The sequence below is a fragment of the Eleutherodactylus coqui genome, chromosome 1 (genome assembly GCF_035609145.1).
Source record: "Eleutherodactylus coqui strain aEleCoq1 chromosome 1, aEleCoq1.hap1, whole genome shotgun sequence".
NCBI lineage: Eukaryota > Metazoa > Chordata > Amphibia > Anura > Eleutherodactylidae > Eleutherodactylus > Eleutherodactylus coqui.
The window spans coordinates 164,731,973-164,751,450 of record NC_089837.1 but is presented as its reverse complement, the minus strand read 5'-3'; the positions used below and the strand labels follow the sequence as shown (position 1 = coordinate 164,751,450).

General features: G+C 43.6%; 1 protein-coding gene across 1 annotated transcript; it reads right to left on the bottom strand.

Moving 5' to 3' along the window:
* Positions 1–372: 372 nt before the first annotated feature.
* Positions 373–18,933, bottom strand: PSMD2 (proteasome 26S subunit ubiquitin receptor, non-ATPase 2). Its single transcript, XM_066603214.1, has 21 exons — positions 18,770–18,933; positions 14,077–14,133; positions 13,762–13,926; positions 12,727–12,848; positions 12,376–12,600; positions 11,443–11,601; positions 9,316–9,460; positions 9,177–9,237; positions 8,222–8,368; positions 8,025–8,131; positions 7,344–7,471; positions 5,428–5,515; positions 5,092–5,254; positions 4,880–4,981; positions 3,160–3,293; positions 2,861–2,944; positions 2,544–2,712; positions 2,367–2,461; positions 1,289–1,415; positions 1,082–1,200; positions 373–676 (listed from the first exon to the last, which is right to left on the bottom strand). Exons 1-21 carry the CDS (start codon positions 18,875–18,877, stop codon positions 494–496), a joined length of 2,688 nt encoding a protein of 895 aa, XP_066459311.1. The 5' UTR covers positions 18,878–18,933; the 3' UTR covers positions 373–493.
* Between the last annotated feature and the right edge of the window lie 545 nt (positions 18,934–19,478).

Here is a 19,478-nt window from a genome sequence, read left to right as displayed (position 1 = left end):
TCCTGTTCCTGTAACAGTAACAGTAGGTTTTAAAAAGGGACCAAACATAATTACTATGTGTGTTCATGGAAAAGTCCTTTGGGTAAATGTTTTATAGAATATTTTATCCATTTTACTTGGCTTGTGTATAGAAGGAATAATTTGGGAACCCAAAACAACCCATTTACTATAGAAATAAAATGCTAAAAAGTAGACGAAGCTTATCCAGTGATACTATTTGTCCAATAGATCCTCAGAGATACTCGTTTCTAGGATATCAGTACTTTCCAAAACGCATAGATTTTGCTTTTGATCAATGGGAAAAATCTAATAATTTAGATTTTTTTGTAGACGAAATGATAAAGTGATGGGAGGAACCATTAATACAGAATGTAGTTATGGTCACGAAATTATTTAATAAGATTTAGTAACAAAGAAAAAAAAACAAACAAAAAAAAAAACACAACTAGTCCCATGTTCCCACAACATTCCCACCCACCCACTTTTTCAAGCACTACACATCATAATTAGGGTTCTTTCGAAGGATCACAAATCCCTCAAGAATAGGGGTTACGGGCAGGTACTCTTCTGTGGCCAGTTCTGCCCGTTCTCCATGTGCCAGCAATACAGGCGTTGTGTGTGTCTGAAATCCGGTGATGGTCTTCGGCTTGCCAGCCTGGCCAACAACGTCCACAGCCTGCAAAAAGACATTTGTATGTAATCTTAAAAAGGATCGTGGAGCCTTCATGTCTAAGTGTATTGTAACATAATCGCTGTATGACATGAATAAAGCTAAAAACTATTTTATTCCTTAAAATTTTAATAGATTATCCCGTTATGAATAAACCTTTATTTTATAGACACTTTATTTTTTGGTGTAGGATGCAAATGGACTTCCGAAACTGAATAGGTGTCTCACAAATGTAGCCCAAAACGCTGCCTACCAACTGATCAGTGGAGTGCCAGTGGCTGCTCATCACCATTTTATACCTGCGTTACCTCTGCAATAACACATTGTGGTCTGTCTACACCCTGAAACTGGTATTTTATGTATCAGTAACTAGTTTGTTTCCTTGAGCGATACACAGAACAGAAAACTTACCTGGCCAACTCTGACAGAAACTGGTAAAGGCCGTAGCTCCTCATCAAATGTGACCAACATTCGCGGTTGCATTGCAGCTACTAAACCGTACAGTATATAATGGGATTTGCCCAACACAACTATAAAAATAGAAGAAAAAACACACAAAAGTAAAGATGCATATAGCAGGCAAAAAGCACCAATAATTACAATAAAAATACTACTTACTGTTCCTAACATCCAAGAAGGAAACGAGGACAGTTAGTAATCCAGCCACCGCCACTTGACTCATGAGCTGCCGATCACTATGGTATGGGCATAGTGTGAGTGTTCCTTTACCCAAATGAGTAAGTCCCTAAGAATACAGGAAATTCACACATTTCAAAAAATAGCATCTCAACCTATCACACAATTTGAATAAATGCATTTATTGCCATGTTCCAATATTTGAGATTAACCACACGCTCACTCCTGCATATCTTCAGGATTGCCTGAAGTGGAGAGAAGGTTTTTTTTTTGTTTTTTTTTTTTTTAAGATGATCCACAGTACTATATATGTTTTACACATGGATTTACAACAGTTCCCCTCTATCTATATCTCTATAGATCATCATCTTTTTTAACCTGCCAGTTTAAAACCTACAGAAAGAGGTCCAATCCAGAGGGAATACAGCACTGGTTAGATTTTTTAGAAGTCCCAATCTTTCCCTACACATTCCAATTGGCAATGCAAAGCAGATGCAATCATAAAAATGAAGGATCTCACCGCATTCCTATGGGACACCCATAACAACTTTTTGTCTTCTTGGACCCACTGGTTCTTGTTCAAAACTTCAATGCATATAACCGGTTTCCCTGAAAATAAGCCCCATCATGATTTTTGAGGATGCAGAATGATTTTTCAGGATTTGAGGATCCTTGAAATAAAAGTCACTCCAAAAATAAGCCCTAGTTTCAGTTACTAAAAAGTCAGTGTCCAGTTACCTATACATGTAAAAGTGTAAAATCTTTTGGAGCAAAAATGAAGACCCTGTCTTATTTTCAGGAAAACAGGGTAGCTGTCTTGAGTGGGACAGACTCATCTATTTTTTTTTGCATCCTCTCTCCGCTCACGCCAATAGTTTTGCTTGTGACAATGGCTTGTTTTCTTTTATTAGCATTTCTTAGGTTACTAGGTGTTCAGAACCAAAAGTGCGAATTTTTTTCTTTCAAAATCAGCCCTCCATTTCATCGCAGTTCTAGACTGCGTTTAGTCCTCCAGCCTTTATCATAAGTTGTGAACATTCTTATTAGGTTTTTAATTTACCTGTGCCAGTCGCACCATAAACAGGTTGTTTGGATCTTTTGCATGATACTGGGCTAACTGTCTCAGCATAGCAGCAAGGCGAGCATTGTTGGTGCCTATGGAAATTGAGAACAAAAAGCTCTAGAAACTGAACAAATAGAGAGTAAAAAAAAAGACAGACAATATACAATTGCTTACCACTGCCCACCATGCCCATAGCAAAGATGGAGTTATAGGACACTTCAGGGTCTGCATCATGGGAGAACTTGCTCAAGGTATCCAAGATATTCAACCTTGGATTGGAGACGGAGATGAGGGCCAAAGCTAAAGGAACTGCTCTTCGGAGCGTGGGCTCCCCATACCTTAGCTGCAGCAGAGAAGCATAAAAGTTTATAAAAGGCCAAAACAGCCAGTCCTTATCTAAAATAAAGTAACTTGTGTAATATAACACCAGAAAGAAATATCTTGTTAACATTTTCCAGTAGGCAGGGGAAAGATCCAAAACAAAAGCTTACCAAATGGCCAAATGTGCGCAGTGCCATTTCTGATCCAATTTCTTCACCCATTGCAATGAGTGCGATGCCAAGGACTGCCACACCCTGTAAGAAAAGATTAGTGGAGGAAAGGCTATAATGAAGTTAAATTTATAGAATTTGGCTGAAATATTGCACAAAGTGGCCAGCATCCAATAGAGCTACTGACTATCTGATCCATCAACCACCACTCTGTAATGGTATCTGCCACACAGCAAGTTAGTTTTCAAATCTGTGATGCTCTTCTCTTCATACACTTCTAGATCAACATAAAACCGCACCTGGTGTGATCCCATATCAGCAGCAGTTTCTTTTTTCTCCTTTTTGTCTTTCTTCTCTTCTTCCTTCTCCTTGGAGTCATAGTGTTCACTGCAAATATGGAGAAGCTGCTGGACCTTCAAAACATTTCCAGAACCTAGTAAAGGAGTATTACAATGCTTAGTGAAGACAACTGAAGACAGTATTTGAAGAATATAGAGTTCCCATAGTGCCTTACTAGTAGGGCCTAGAATATGACTACTTTTTTTTTAAGTCTGAAAATTCACTTTAAGTTGGTTTATGTGACTTCATAGCAATCATCATCTCGGAATTACTTGTCCTTCTGTTCTCTTGGTGAAGATGAGATGGAAGGTGTCACCAGAACTTCCTGTATGACGAAACTGCAAGGACTATACCACTCTAGCTCTTTACTTGGGAGCTAACTGCATAGTGTTATACTTTACATTGAACTCAACAACATGTTGACTGGATATTATGTGGTTATTAAGATTTTGTAGGCATGTCTAGTCAGAATTTAGATAATCAGAAAAGGGAGCTCCCTGCCACAATGAAAACAATTTAATCCGCACACAACTTTGTACTTTAATCGACAAAAGAGAGATTCGCATTAGAGGGAAATCTCCACCTTTAAGGCTCTGTTCGCGCACGTGTTGTCGTTAACTGGAAACCACAATGCACTGCCAGATCTAGTGCTATTCTTGCAAATTTGCTGGGTCTGCTGATAGAGGCTCTGAAAGAAGTGTGAATGAAGACTAAAGTCCCTCTCACGCAGAATGACTGAGGCGCAGAAGCAGACAGCCGTGTCAGCGATTATCGCACAGGAGCATCATCAGTGAATGGAGGCGGAGCGGTCAGAAATTGTTCCAGCCCGCTGGCTTCTGTTCGCAGTCAAGGCAGTTATTCATATGCCTGTTTAAACTAAGTGATGCAGAGGTAGACCAACAATTTTATGGTCTAACATGAAAGATATGATCAGCGATTTATCACCAATTGTTCTTGAACTGCATACAGTCAGATGGCACACTTATAGTGCAAATGACTCAATCTAAAGTGTGATTTGAACAATTGTGCCATGTAAGGGACGTTTTTTTTTTGTTTGTTTTTTTTAAACTAGAAAGTGGGAGTAGCTTGGCTGAAGGGGCAGCTCCATCCACCACCTGTCACACCAACTATAATTTGGTCAAAAACGGGTGTAAAATCATAACGCAACTCTAGGGCAGATTTTAACTGCCATAGATTTCATCAAGTGGCACACAGCCTCTTGCACCTCTTATTACATTTGATGCATCTTACTCAAGTCTTATTTATGAATGGCATATAAAAACACTAAAAATCTAAAAAGAAATGTGCCTCTAATATTTATCATGCAAGTGTAGCATGTGAAGTCCATAGAGCCCAACGGTGTAGCTTTGAGAGTTACTAGATTGCTTGCAATAACATAATAGCCTTTATGGGCTCCAGCAGCTCAAGAAATCCACTCCCATGTCTAGACAGTAGTAGAAAGCGTGTTGGTGAAGGGAGAGTGCTAAAAAGATGAGTGGTTTGCATTCATTCAGGAGGCAGAAAACCACCGCAATATTTCCATTTTACACTGATGCTCATGGCACAAGAGCACCCCATTGCAAGTTCTGCTGTGGGGCATTCTGGTTGCTATACATTTTTAAAACTTTCATGGTATTTAACAACCAAAGTAGAAGAAAATAAATAAAAACCTGAGCCTACCTGCATATGCACAGATATCAACAAGAGTATTGGCAAAGCTGCGGAATGGCTCAGAAACAACCTCCAAAGCAGCAAGGATTGCCTCAATAGCTTCACCTTTCCCTTAAATGAGAAATAAGAAAACACTACTTAGAAACAGGAAGCAGTTGCTCCAACAGAAGCTTCTCTGGCTTTACAAAATACTGTGACCGTTAACACAAACTATCAGTCACCTAGATGATTCAGTCCTAAACCAAGAGGAAGCCAGCGTGCAAATGTGTCTTTTAGTTCTTGCTCAGATTTCTCCATAATTGTCTGCAGGATTGTAGAGGTCACATCACCATTGCACGACCCTACAGCAATCATCCCACAAGCAAGGGCTGTTACTCCAACCACCTAAAAACAAACAAAAAGGAAGAATAAAGATTGAATATGTTCAGCATTGTCCAAGAAAATGTCCACTACAAAGAAATATAGCTAAAAATAATGAACTCAGACCCCTGACAACCCGATGATACAGTTTTCTGAGAACACAGGGATCTAACATCTCATGAAAAGTAAAGTCTTACCTCCATGCTGGACTTTGAGTCCCCCATTACTGGAAGTAGAAGTGTCAGGACATCCTCACGATTGGAACCAGCATATGCAAGTCCTAGTCTGTAAATATGGAACAAAGAAAACATTAAAAAGGTGTAACAGTAAGATGCAGAAATCAAACAAGAACACCACTTCTGAGTAGTGGCAATCACACAGCTAAGCTATATAGTTTTACATGTATTGATCAAAAAGAACATGATGACCTTTCAATGTGTTGTAATATGATCAACTAAAGTTTTGCACTTCACCCTTTTCTATAGAGCTCCGACAACCTATCTCCTTGTGACTAGAAGCTTTTATATGGATTAGTCCAGCTTGAGATGAACAGAGTTAATTGATCATACAGAGAACTCTCAAGAGCAAATAAAATTATGCTTTAAAAGGGAATCTGACAACTTGAACATGGTGTCCACTTGCAGGCATCATGTTATAGAGCCGGAGGAGCTGAGCAGATTGTATATGGTTTTATGAGGAAAGATTCAGCATAACATGTATTTTATTCATTTATATCTCTGCACATTCCGAGCTGAACAGTCCAATGGGCGGAGCTATCAGTGATTGACAGCTGTCTGTATGACTGTACACAGAGCTAAGGGTATCACGTTACTGATAGGACCACCCACTACACATCTAAGCTTTAAATGAATTCTACACAGCCTATACTGAATCTTTCCCCACAAAACTATTCAGGAATCTGCTCAGCTCCTCCGGCTCTACAACATGATGCCTGCAGTTTGGACAGCAAGTTCCAGCTGACAAACTCCCTTTAAAAAATGGAAGAAATTGAAGTGAACCCAGACAACCATCACACATTGACTATATGCTTCTCTTTGAGAATCAGACTGGGCAACCATATAAAACTCATGAAGGGCTGAATACTAAGAGCCCAGGGTTTTTTTCCTTTGCGAAATCTATCATATCATCAGTGATTTAGCTCATTCCCTTCAAACAGTGTAGTCTACACTTTTCTCCAGGTCACAGGACCCGAGCAGACAAAGCTTTGTGCACTGCAGTTAATGGATCAGCCTTATGACAACTGCCATAAAGGAAAAAAAACAAAACATTGTCTTTCTGCCCATAGCGACCAATCACACTCCCCCTTTCATTTTGTATTCTGCTCTTGCAAATGAAAGCTATGCATCTATGCGAGAGGGGGTGGGGGGGAGAATTCAGGACACAGTTGTCAGTGTTGGTCATGTGACCAGGAGGCCAGGAAAAAAGTGCAGAATACAAGCTACATAACTGGGTTCTTCATAGTAGAGGTCACTGATTATGGGATGGATTTCTCACAAAATTAAAATTGTTTAATTAGAGAAAGGAATACTAGGACTATAAACTAGAATGGACTATTTTAAAACATCCACATGCCCTAAATTGAGCATCTGGAAAGGTGTTCCTTTAAGGAGACAATACTCTATGCTTATTTTTAGGCAAGCTTTGCACCAACAAGGAACAAAATTCTAGAACTGGATTATTTTGTAACTGGCTGTTCCACTTGTACTTCTGGTTTAGTCACCTACATCTTGAACTGGACAATGCAGCTAATCTAATGGATATTGTCTCGTAGGGTAGATACTATTCCAGTAGGTGTCACTGTGGAGAATTATACCATCACCCATTGCATGGCCTATATAAGACTGCCTGCACCCTTGTAGTGCTCTGTCTGGTGGAATCTCCACTAGGATAAATATTACCTCCCAAGACTCTGCTTAATAAAAACAGACTTTTACTTAAGTTAAAGGTAGCATTCAAATTTGGGAGCCACACACCAACGATCATAATCATGAAACCTGTTACCAAATATGTAATTTTCCATGCAATACAAATACGATTCAACTGAAACCCAACCAGTTGCAAATATATAGTCAACGTGTTCAGTGTTACTTACCCAAAAATGGCACCAAGACGCATAGTGTTGCTATTATGGAGGACGTAATCTGAGAGAAGAGCCAATGCTGGGTCGCATTCATTTCTCACCCCAGAGTTCACAATACCACAGGCCAAGAGAGCTCCCGACTGTAAAGGAAAAAATGCCTCATGTTAAATAAATAAAACAGAGCAGAAGCAGAGGACAAGTCTTTCCCTGTCTTCCCCAGCCGATCACCTTGCTTAATGATCGGCAGCTTCTTTCTACAATCATTAAGCAATGGGGAGGAGCCGAGTAAGACCAAGAGCAGAAAAGCACATAACCAGTCGGAACCATGCAGCCCGCCCATCAGATGGTCTCGAACTTGTTTGTATATAGCTCACAGGGCAGACAAATGAAGGTTCCTTCATGATGGAAATGCTACCAGAAGAAATCAAGGTATGATGCCCCTCCACACCTGAGCAAGTTTTCTGATACATTATATAGGTTGTTAAATGGTGCCATTGGGGAAAAAAAAATATTTATATCTATCTAACTGCAGGGATAAAGATACTGTTAGAGATATTAACCCCATCTCATATCCATATCTGCCGTAACATTAAACTGTCTATGTGATGACTGATGTTTCTGAAAAAGAATTTTGAAACCCCAAAAATCAAAAATGTAAAGTATGTATTTCTTTAACTATAAAGAAATCGTTACCTTAATGTAGTCCTCCGAAGAATATAAGTACTTGTCTATCTGAGTAAGACCTCCATCCACATCCCAAAGGAGGATCATTCCCAGAGAAGCCGCTGCACTCAACATTCCTAGGATTTTACAAATATAGACAAATGAAATTCCTACGGCATAACGTTCTGAATGAAATGGCAAAAACTGCACTTTGGATAAACCCTTACCATGGTCCTTGTTCTTATACAGCCACTTGTTTCCATCATCAGTCAGCAGCTTGTCTTGACCAAAGGCCGCATTAACAAATCCATTCACAAAAGAGGAAGCCAAATTCATCCTTGCTGAATCCACTTGAGATCCACTACCTCCAAATCCTGATGAAGAGCAAATACAACATAAATTATGCTCACCTTCTACATCTAAACCTCTCCACTTCAAAGCCATTTTTTTGTTTTGTGCCCACCAGCCTAAAGCGGTCATTTTTATTTTTCCTCCAAGATAGCTGTAGGACTTTTTTTGTAGGACAAGTAAGTTTTAAAAGGTGCCGTTTGTTGCACCATATGAATTTACTGGAAAACTTTAAAGGTTTTTAAGTTGGCCGAAACTGAAATTACGCCATTATTCTTTGGGTTTCGTTTTTGTGACATTCGTCGTGTAATAAAAAAAAAAAAAAAAAAAATTAGTTAATTTTGTTCTGTGGGTCAGTGCGATTGCAGCGATACCAGATTTATATAATACACACAATAGTGTTTACTGTCACCACAGTCAGCACTCTATAGCTTTGTTTCGTCGATGGGGCTGTGTGAGGGCATTTTTTTTTTTTTTTTTAAATGTGTGGGGCAAACGGTTTCTTTTGGTGCCGTTATGGGTTACACATGATGTTTTGAATTCAATTTTCACCACCACCACCACAAATGTTGTCATCGGGCAATTTGTTTTTCCTATGGCATTCACGGTCTGGGATAAATAGGATATTTTAATACTTTAAACTTGCACAGATGTGGTGATGCCGCAGTCAGCATTGGATCGTTACATCTAAGGGGTTTAACAATCAGTTTACCACAACTGTCACCAGGTATGAAGTGGGCTTGGCTTTTGGGCATGCCTCATACACTCCCCAGCACCAGAGAACGCACATGTACACCCAATTGCGCAAAATGGTTTAATGAGAACACAACTTACGGTTATTCTCCAGATGTGTTTTGTAAATGTCATCGGGCACTTTGGGCTCCATGATATCAAGCTAAAGAAAGAAAATAAAGAAGTTTATACTGTAGAGTACAAAAGGTGTGCGTGTGTGGGTGCCAATGCCAATACTCACTTCACGAGCCAGAGCAAGGAAGTTGCTATTAAGTTGAACATTAGACATAATTTCGGTTAAATCCTCATATTCTTCAACATCTTCATTCAGACTGAGGTAGACTCCATGTCGACCAAGCATAAATGCCATCTGTTTCTGAATAACCCTGAAAAACACAAATATGATGTCAGTAGAGAAACATTTAAAGGTTCAGCAATAAACATACAATATTTTAATCCCAGTGATGCATTTAGCTTTCACAGTATTAGTATGCTGTCTCTTTGTAACAGATTACTAGAATGGGTTATAAATACTTCAGACTGGCATACCCCTTTAACTAAATTTCATTTTTATTATTCATCTGCTGCAGATGTGATAAATGCTACATGTAGGGTGTCAGAACAGGGTCTCCATTCCTTCTAGATCCAAGGCGGCTAGGAGTTTGAATGGAGCCGTTGTTGACTGTAGTCGCTGGGCAGATGCTCAACATCTATGGCAGCGACAGCAATAGCTGAGTGCGGTCTTACAGCTGGGTAATGAGAGACCAGGGTGTAGATTTTTCGCAGCAGAAAGAAATATCCACATCTACAGCAAGTTTGACTCTTCAACTGAAGGGTTGAAGTTTGACACGGACTTGTGGAAGAGAAAATCTGTAATGTTTGAACACACCCTTAGGTTAGATCAGGCGTCAAGTGAAGGACCCACAGCTCGTCAAAACGCAGTTGTGATGAGGCAGCGAGTCCGTTTTTCACGGATTTTGTTAATGTTCATTTCGACATACCGCAGGATGGCGCTCGGCTGATGTACCAATTTTGTCAGCTGTGGATTAAGGTTTGGCTGTAGGTTTCTCTCTGCAATGATTGCAGATGTTGCTGCCAGGAACACATACATAGGCATTCTGTTGTGTTTTACACAGGAAGCATGTGTCTCAAATCAGGAACATGTAATCCAAATGAATCCATAAGCCTGGCAATCAGTTTAATGTTCCTTTTACAAGTCGTTAAAAGTGGCTCTGCAGTTTTGAACTGTTCGTGACGTACCCTCCAGATACTTCAGCAACAGTTCATTGGTGGGGACCTACAGTCCAGGACTCGCACCAACCAGCTGTTCATCGGATCTGCTACAGCTCCGTACACTGACAGCAGCCCAGCAAACAGCTGGTTGGCATAAGTCCCGCCCAGCAGCAGCACCCACCACCCCACATGAACTGATGAGGTATCTGGAAAATAGGTCACGAGTTTAAAGCTGGAAAACCCCTTGCAAAAGAGGGAGGGGGGAAAAAATAAAATAAAAATAAAAGTTTAAGTCTACATCACCACCACATGCACAGCAACCAGATTTTGACTGCATCCTGACTAGTTTGTGTTTCCTTTCCCTAAAATGATGTTTCCCAACTCCAGTCCTCAAGGTAACCCACCAGGTCATGTTTTCAAGATATCCTATACAGCGTTTCCCCCCCAAAAAAGCCCTAGCTTGATTTTTTTCAGGATTTTTGGGGAGGCTTCAAATATAAGCCCTACCCTGAAAATAAGCCCTATTTACCTTACATTTTAAAAAAATATAAAATTAGATATACATTACCTAGCAGGCTTGGTCCAGGTCCTTTCCACAGCCCTCGGTCACCCACACAAGATTACTTCTTGGTTACAGAATTCATAAATCCCGCCTCCACAAAGCAATGGCTGTGATTGGCGTGATTCTGCGAGTGACGTGGACAGCCATCGCTTCATGGAGTTGGTTTTTTTTTTTTAATACTGTAACTATGAAGTGATCTTGTGTGAACAGCCGAGGACTGCAGGAACAGCGCTGGGGCTTTGGAAAGCAGTGGGAGGGACCTGGACAGAGCCTGCTAGGTAAATAGAATAAGACATCCTCGAAAAATCTCCTCCATTTTGGGGCAAAAATTCATATACGGATAGAATAGAGTGACCTGTTGGAGTTGGGAAATACTGCCCTAAAAAGGTAAGGAATCCAAGTTATCAGAAAATCTCCACTGCATAAGTGTAATATGGGGTGGAGGGAAAGTTTAGCAGCGTATGCCATCTAGTATTTCTAAAAAAAAAAATTAAAAAAAATTATGTATTGGTGTTAAATATCCATCAAGAAACTTAATATAAATATATACTGAATAAAATAATTGATGCTTACACATCTTTGCAAGAAGTGAAGATGTCTTCCACAAGCTCCATGTCATTAAGCATGAGAGCAAGACGCAGCGCCTCGGGGTAACGATTGAATTTTCGGAAGACAGAGAGAGCACAGCGCAGAAGCGAGGAATTCTCGGGTTCAGGAACATAACTTACACAACTGAATGGAAGATAAATAAATTAATTGTTAGCTGCATCATTAGGAAAACTATCCAGGATGGAGGAAAAGACAAACCACACCCCATTACTAGCTGAAGAACGGTTTCTGAAACAGTGCTCACATTTCTTACTAGGAGTACAGTTTAAAAAGGAAAAGCATAAGTCATATTAGTTGCTTTAGATAATGCAAGACCGTTTTCTTATATGTGCCCAAATCCTACTTGGAGTTGAACAGACTGTAGCAGCAAAAACAAAGATGCTGCAACTCCATTAGGAATGTGAAAAAAAATAAATAAATAAATAAATAAATAAATGATAATCTCTACGTTTCTGACGTAGTGCCAACTATTAGAAACTAAGTAAATGTTTTGTTTGCGTTCAAATGATATATTTTTTAAAGCATTTGAGTTTTTATGCACTTTCCACAGAGTAATACCTTTGTTTGGTGGTAGGCAGTCATCTGAACTTTTAGGGCTCCAGCTAAGGCCGGTTTCACATGGCAGAGATGATCATGCAAGTTCTGTGAATTGCGAGATGCACAAATATAAACCCCATTCTTTTGAATGAGGTTACATATGAGCAATGCGGAGGGGGGGGGGGGGGGACCTCACACACTGGCAAGCACAATATTGGCCAGAGTTTCACAGCTCAATATCACACTTGCCCGTGTGAAATTATCAGTTTTTAAGGCTAAGTTTATTTGGGAATTGCTGCATTTTCACGCTAGTCCTATTTTTCAAAGGGCTGGTAAATTTGATAAGCACAGGACACTCACCTGGTTAGGTAGAGGCAAACTTTAGCATATGCATTATCATCAATGTACTTTTCCAGCATGTCCATTTGCTCGATTTCCATGAGCAGGTCACAGGCTTCATGTTCAGCATTGTGGGCCATATTGTATGGGACAATCTCTTTCACCAATGTCAACAGAGTATCCCGCTGGGATTTATCAGATTCTTCCACTTCTTGCCATTCTTTGGCAACCTCCCCAGCCAAGTGCCTAGCAGGAACAAAGAAAGACGTGCGAACCCAAGTTAACCTTTAACTTCAATGTCATTGAGAAACTTTATCTCATTTACGCCAGTCAAGAGATGTAGTAAAAGCCAGACATGGTTTTCTGCCTTACCTTACATACTCGTGTCCCCACGATGCTAGTTCTTCCTGTGACCCCAGGAGTCTGTACTTAAGACATTCTCTTTCACCACTCATAGTCATTGCAAGAACGGAAATTATATCAGCAGCAAAACGCTGAGAAAAACAGAAGAAATTATGAGCCTTAGTTACACTTTTACCCAAGAATACTACAACATTTACTGAAAGAATCCTATTAAATGCATATTATGCAGGTTTACATATGAACACGTACTAAAACACAGTCTGCTTCCACAATTCTCAGATATGGACATAGAAGAGCATTGAACTCATTTGAAAGATCTGTAATATAAATGGCTTGTCTCATACCTGTCCCTAGGTCATACGGGCATTACAGGAGGGCATCCAATGAGCCAGATCGTATTACGTTACAGAGCATCTCTCCCATGAGATAATGCCCAACTAGCTGTTTGCTGGAGGGGGGGGGGGGGGGGGGGGTGTTACAAGAATGTATGTGCAGCAACAGCTCCAGACTGCAAGGGGATGTCTCTGATAAGACATCATTTCCTTTCAGCTCCTAGAATTAAAAGCCTCTCTTTCCATGGTACCTAGAGGGTCAAATATCATGTCATGCTTCATATCATTGCCTTACACTAGGTGCAAGGAATGAAGCAGTCACATTCAGACTGCCTTGGTCATGTCACATCAATTAGCTAGAAGATTTAAAAGAATGGGACCCCAAGGTGAGCGACTGCAATATGGACATAACTTATTCTTCAATTAAAAGGAAAAAAAAAAAAATCATGTTAATAAAAACTCAATGCAGTCCTGTGCAAAGATCACAAGGGTACAGTCCAATGTTGCGGTAGCCACAATTCTACCTATCAGTGGCAGCTAACAGCTGCACAACCTTACCAGTAATGCAGAGAGGACCACGTCTTCATTGGCCACTGTGGGCGCATGGGCAGGGCCCTCTCTTACAACTTCAGAGTGTACCCTTAGGAGAGCAGCCAGTCACAATCCCATAACACCCTACACTGGTTGTAAAAGCAAGTTTGCCAACACTCACCTTATTTTCCCCAGGTTCCATACTTTCATATACCTCCTTGAGTTTCCCATAGTGGGGTCTCAAGAACTTCAATGGTTTGGGAACAGAGGTCATGGAGGTGGTGGAAGAACGAATCTGTCTACGGAGTTCCTCCAGAGCAGGTTTGTAAAGGGAGCTGTCCTTCTCCTAGACAGAGGAATATTTATGGTACCGTAAATACAAAAAGAAAGTGTATTTAATTCCACATGTAAAGCTGATGATCATGAGAACCTGCAGGACATACATGGAGCAGTGATCATATGTATGCCACAGAATGATGAATAGCAGGACACTCACCCCAAGCCGCTCCACAAGCATTTCAAGTTCATCTTGGAGTTGCTTGTCTTCTTCAGACTGTAAAGACAAGGATCACATGAAGTGACAAGTGTAGTTATGTCGTACCGTAAGAGTTCTGAAACTCTGCTGCACATATACCACTAAACAGTAACCAACTCTTGGAAACCACACACACAAAAAAGGGGCATGCACCTTCAAATCAAGACTCCTCTGCCAGCCTCACATGACCTTTTTGGAATTGCAGGTGCTGTGATCGCCGTCTGAACGGATTATCTGTGGGCATTGGGAGTTTCAAAGTTTCCTCCACACTCACCAGATTGGCTGAGCCAATGACAGCACTCGCTTGCTGGAGGCGGGGTATTCAAAGCCCCGTTACCAGGAAGAGAATGTTGTCAGCACAGAGGACATGGCAGCCTGCAGCAGCGCCGGAGACCAGAGTAAGGGATCAGAATGTCACCGGCTTGTGAGTATTGCTGTTTTTTTAGCTAGTGTAAATAGAGCTTATTTTGGGGGGGAGGGTTTATATTTCAAGCCCCTCATCCCTGAAAATCAGGGTAAGGCTTATTATCGAGGTAGGTCCTACTTTCAGAGAAACACGGTATCACCATGCTCACGGTCTTTATACATGATGAATTTGCTGTATAAGCAGGTCCCTACTGTATAAACACAACTCCCCAATATATTTCCTTTGCCCGAATCATGTTTGGGGACAATCTGAGACAACGGAGAAAGCCGCTAGCTGTTTTCTGCAGGGTTAGCTGCGGTGTATATTCTATTACTAGTAATAATTAGGAAACTATAGTACCAGTATTTCTGGTGGCGCAATGGGCCACACAGCTGCTCTACATGGTACATGCATTATGATCCCCACATATCAGACACACAGCTCTACTACATCCATCTTGATTCCCACACAAGACAAGCATAGCTTAGCTCCTCCCACAGCAGTCATGTCACCACAGGTCCTTTAGCCCACCGGATCTCTGAGGCGACGGTAAGTCGGTGTCTACTGTCAGTACCGCTGAGTTGTGTCTGACATAATAGCGGCTTAGTTGTATTCTGATTTTTGTTTTTGTCCTCCCCTTTCCAAGAGCCCTAACTGTGCTGTTCTTCTGTCGGTCAGGCTCTATGTTTTATATAGGTTGTAGGACCTTCGATGGTGTCACCAGGGGGCGAAGCATGAGAAGCAGTCACATACATACTCACTGACAAGTGGTCGTTAGTATGACCAGAGAGTGCAGATGCTGTCATGATGCCCGGCAAGCCACCCACTACTCCACATCAGACTCAAGACCCGCCACGAGGTCCCAACACAGAAAGACCGACTCTCTGCTTTCCCTGGAGGATGGATCCGGCACTTAGCAGAAGAAAAGGTGCCAGCACAGGGAGTGTGTGCCATCTTGGATTCCAAACTGTGGCACACACCTCTATACCGCACTGTTCAGCACAGGTGGGGGCACAGCTCCGACAGCCCTACCAGGCCTTCTAGCCACCTCCAAGGTAGGAAGCACTGTGTATGGCAGTGATTTTGCACTGCGTTTGACAATATCTCACACACGCTGTCATGTGCAGTCTACCGTTTTTTTTTTAAAGTTTCATGCTCTGTTGCTTAGCGCTGGTGCATAGCAACGCCGCACATACGCAATATAATTGCGCATGTACATCGTTTATTAAGCACCCAGAGAACAATAGGGCTCTATCACACATGTGGTAAACTACAATATGCAATAGATGGCATGCGAAATGTTATGCGCCATTCTCAGAAATCTCGTCCACACGGGACGGCAAATCCAATGCGGCTAAGCCAGCAGAAGCCGCCGCTGCAGAATTGCCGGACGCAGCATGTTCATTTTTTTTTCCCACTGCGGCCGCGCTCTCCTCTATGGGAGCGCCGGCATCAGCAGAAGAGCGAGCGGGCCGCTTCAAAGCCGCCGCGAGTTTTGAAGCAGCGGTTCTCCTGGCGGAAATCTCACGTTTTTTCGCTGCAGCCAAACCGCGAGATTTCTGTCGGAAATCCGCCCCGTGTGAACCCAGCCTTAGGGCTCATTCACAGACGTGTGAAGTTTCAGTCTGTGAAACATGCAGCGTTTTCACTGTATTTAGATCTTGCTTTATTTGTTCACTTATTCACTGCGTTTTTAACGTGTGCAAGAAAGACGAAAGGTTCCATAGATTTCTCTGCCTTCATGCCAAAATAGGCAGTGAATACATGTGCATCATATGTAGTCACGGCTAATTAGTGCCAACCTATTGACTTTGATGGAAAATTTTCGTCAGTATTAGGGACTCAGGCCCAGTGTCCACGGGCGGACTTTAATTATAAAACCCGTGTGCGAGATCCTCAGATCTAGATGCCCATAGAGATGCATTAGCATCTGCAGGGCAATTTATTGCATGTGGATGCGATTTTCCCGCACGTGTGGGAAGAAAGTGCAGCATGCTCCATTTTTCTGTGCATCCCATTGATGTCAATGCAAGCCGTCATATCCGCGGCACAGCTGTCATTGTGGCAGTGCTGCGGATCCGCAGGAGAGCAGGAAATTCAACAGAAAGATAGACGGTGCATTCGCGCAGCATGCTGACGGTGTGCTGAGAGCATCTGTGCGTGCCCGTGGACAAGAGGCCTAAGGCCCCCTGTTCATGGGCATGATTCCGCCGGCGGCGGTTTACCGCCAGCGAATCACGCCCTCTGAAGCTTTCCATAGCACTGCTATGGAAAGCGCTGCCACTGTCCATTGCGATTCTCCGCTCGTGGCGGGCAATTCGCAGCATGCTGCGAATTGCACAGATTCTCCGCGGTCAGCCTATCTATCATATAGGGCTGACCAGTAGAGATTCGGCGGTGGCTCCTGCTCCCGCAGCAGAGCTTCCCCACAGAATACCGCAACGCCTGTAGACAAGGGGCCTAAGGGATCCCACACACGGCCAGATATTTGTGGCGCAATCCGAGGCAGGCGTTCACACCGCGGATCCACAGCATATAGCGCCCATAGCATGCTGTGTGAAATTGATTCTTCCTCCACACTTGTGGAAACCAATTGCGGTTTCCGCAAGCGGAAGAAAATGATGAAAAAAAAAAAAAAGAAAAAGATCGCAGCATGCTCCGTTTTCCCAAGGATTCCGCGTAGACGGCTTACATTGCAGTCAACGGAAGCCATCCGATCCGCGGCACAGCCACAATGTAATTGTGGAAAGGTTACGAATTCTGTGGGATAAGCAGGAGATTTAACAAAAAAAAAAGTCTGTACTGTGCATGTGTGACAGCTCGCAGTGCGGACCAGCCGCAGTACAGATGAAACTGAAAGCCAGCAGGTGAGTGCGGATGGCTGCTGGCAGGGCGGATCCGCTGCAGAATGCAGCCTTGCAGGTGGGCGAAGATTTTTATTTTTTTTTTTAAACATGTAAAAACCACATCTGAATCCCCTAATGTAAGCCAGGGTGCATAATACAGAGCACTAACAGCTGTGGGGGCGGACCCTTACAAACAGCTGGCTTGGCCTTTGGTGAAAAGGAGATGTACTCCCCTAACTACTCAAAAAAACTGACAACATTTAGTGCAACTTTAGGCCCCCTGCACACGGGCAGAATTTCCGCCACTGGAAGCCTGCATAGGATTGCGTTAACAAACGCACTCCTATGCAGATGGCCGCGGTTTGGTCACGCAAAATCTCACGCGGCAAACAAACCGCAGCATGTCCTATTTCTGTGCAGAGCCTCGCACAGAAACGTCACTCACCCGCCGCCGGCTCCAGTCTGCGCATGCGCTGGCTGCCCGGCAGCCGGCACATAAGAGCCGGAGCTGCGGAGTGCGGGTGAGTACGCGCTCGTCCCTGCAGGCGCTAGGGTCGGGTCCCGCTGCAAGAATCCTTGCTGCCGGATCCGACCCGCCCGTCTGCAGGCGGCCTTACGGGGTGTCCAGCAGTAGACTACTGATCGCCTGACCTTAAAGGGGTTTTCAGGGAGATTACTGAGGAGCGATCCTCAGGATAGGTCAACAACAGTTGACTGGCTGGGGTCCGCCGCTCGGGACTCTGATTTCAATGAGAGCTGTGCCTGCAGTTACAAGCGCCGGCCACTACACAGAGGTCGGTGCGAAGGCTTTCACTGCGGCCTCTATGTATTTGTGAGGCTGACAACATGCAGCAGCTCAGCTGGTCGGTCGGGGTCCCACTAGATCATCAGTGGTAGTCTCTCTCTGGAAAACCCCTTTAAGGCAAATCTTGGATAGCAGACATCCAGGAGTCCAACAGTCCCACTGATCAGCTGTTCACCAGGCCCATACATTCATGCACTGAGCTGGTGTCTGCAGACAGCGCCGTTCCCACTGCAGTGGACAGGCTTGGTATTACAAAGTTCCCAGCTGAGGGCAGAAGAGTTCCGACCCCTCATGCACAGTGCGCGGCTCCATGTGGGCAGCCTCGGGGCACCCTGCTCTCCCAGTGTACACCAGGGGCTGCCGGACCACCCGACGGGTACGGCCGTCCTCCAGCTAAATACCGCAGTGCCCCCCGGAAGCTCCTGCTTCCCGCGGCACTTGTACAATGTCCGCGCTGTCAGTAGCACCGGCTGCCGGCACCTCACACCCCGGCGCCGCCGGCCGCCTCCTCATGTACAGGTCGGGTGACTCAGCTCGCTCCGGTCTAGGCCGCTGCCGGCCTCCTCCGCTGACTCAGCGCATTCTCCTTAGCCTCACCAGCTCCTGCTCCTCCTTCTTCTCTTTCCCCTGGTCGCGCTGCTCTCCGCCGGCTTCCTTGCCTTTCCCGCTCGGGGTTGTCTGCTGACTCCGGCTCTGGTCCTCCATGTCCGCCAACGAGCCTTAGTACATAAGCATACAGAGCGGAGGATCTGCGCATGTGCGGACAGGACGTCAGACGCTCACGCAGGGCGAAGCGCTGAACATCCGGGGCCCCATTGTCCGGGTGCGGCGCATGCGCGGTCCGCGAAACGTGACTCGTCATTTTGGGGCTCACCTGTGACTGCCATGTTGGTGCTCCTCGCTGCACACTGTTGTATGACTATGCGCCATCTTACTCCTCCTGACTGTAGAGTAGCAAATGCCTTTTATTGGGATGAAGAGACTAAACGCAAGCCATGTTCTGGAAGGGGTTAGCTCAGGCAAGACAGTCCCAGTTATGGTTCTTTTAGAGGACGTTGGACACTCGTCTCAGTGATGCCTGTTACACAGGAGCGAGTATTGCTCACAGCGCTGCAGACATGGAGTTCTCCCCCACCTCCATTCACAGTAAGCAGGCAGTTGTTCAGAAGTGAACCGCTGCTGTTTACACTGAATGGCGCGGCGGTCAGTTTACTGCCTTCACAAACTGAATGACTGACCAACTCAGTGGCTGCCTGCAGTTACACAGAGATCGGTGAAAAACTGATTTCACTGCGAGTCTTTGTGC

Coding starts and splice junctions, on each gene's coding strand:
- PSMD2 (XM_066603214.1), bottom strand. CDS start 18,877: ATGGAGGACCAGAGCCGGAGTCAGCAGACAACCCCGAGCGGGAAAGGC. Junction 8,132..8,221: donor GTATAAGAACAAGGACCATG/GTAAGGGTTTAT, acceptor GTAAAATCCTAG/GAATGTTGAGTGCAGCGGCT. Junction 7,472..8,024: donor CTTCGGAGGACTACATTAAG/GTAACGATTTCT, acceptor TTTCCTTTACAG/TCGGGAGCTCTCTTGGCCTG.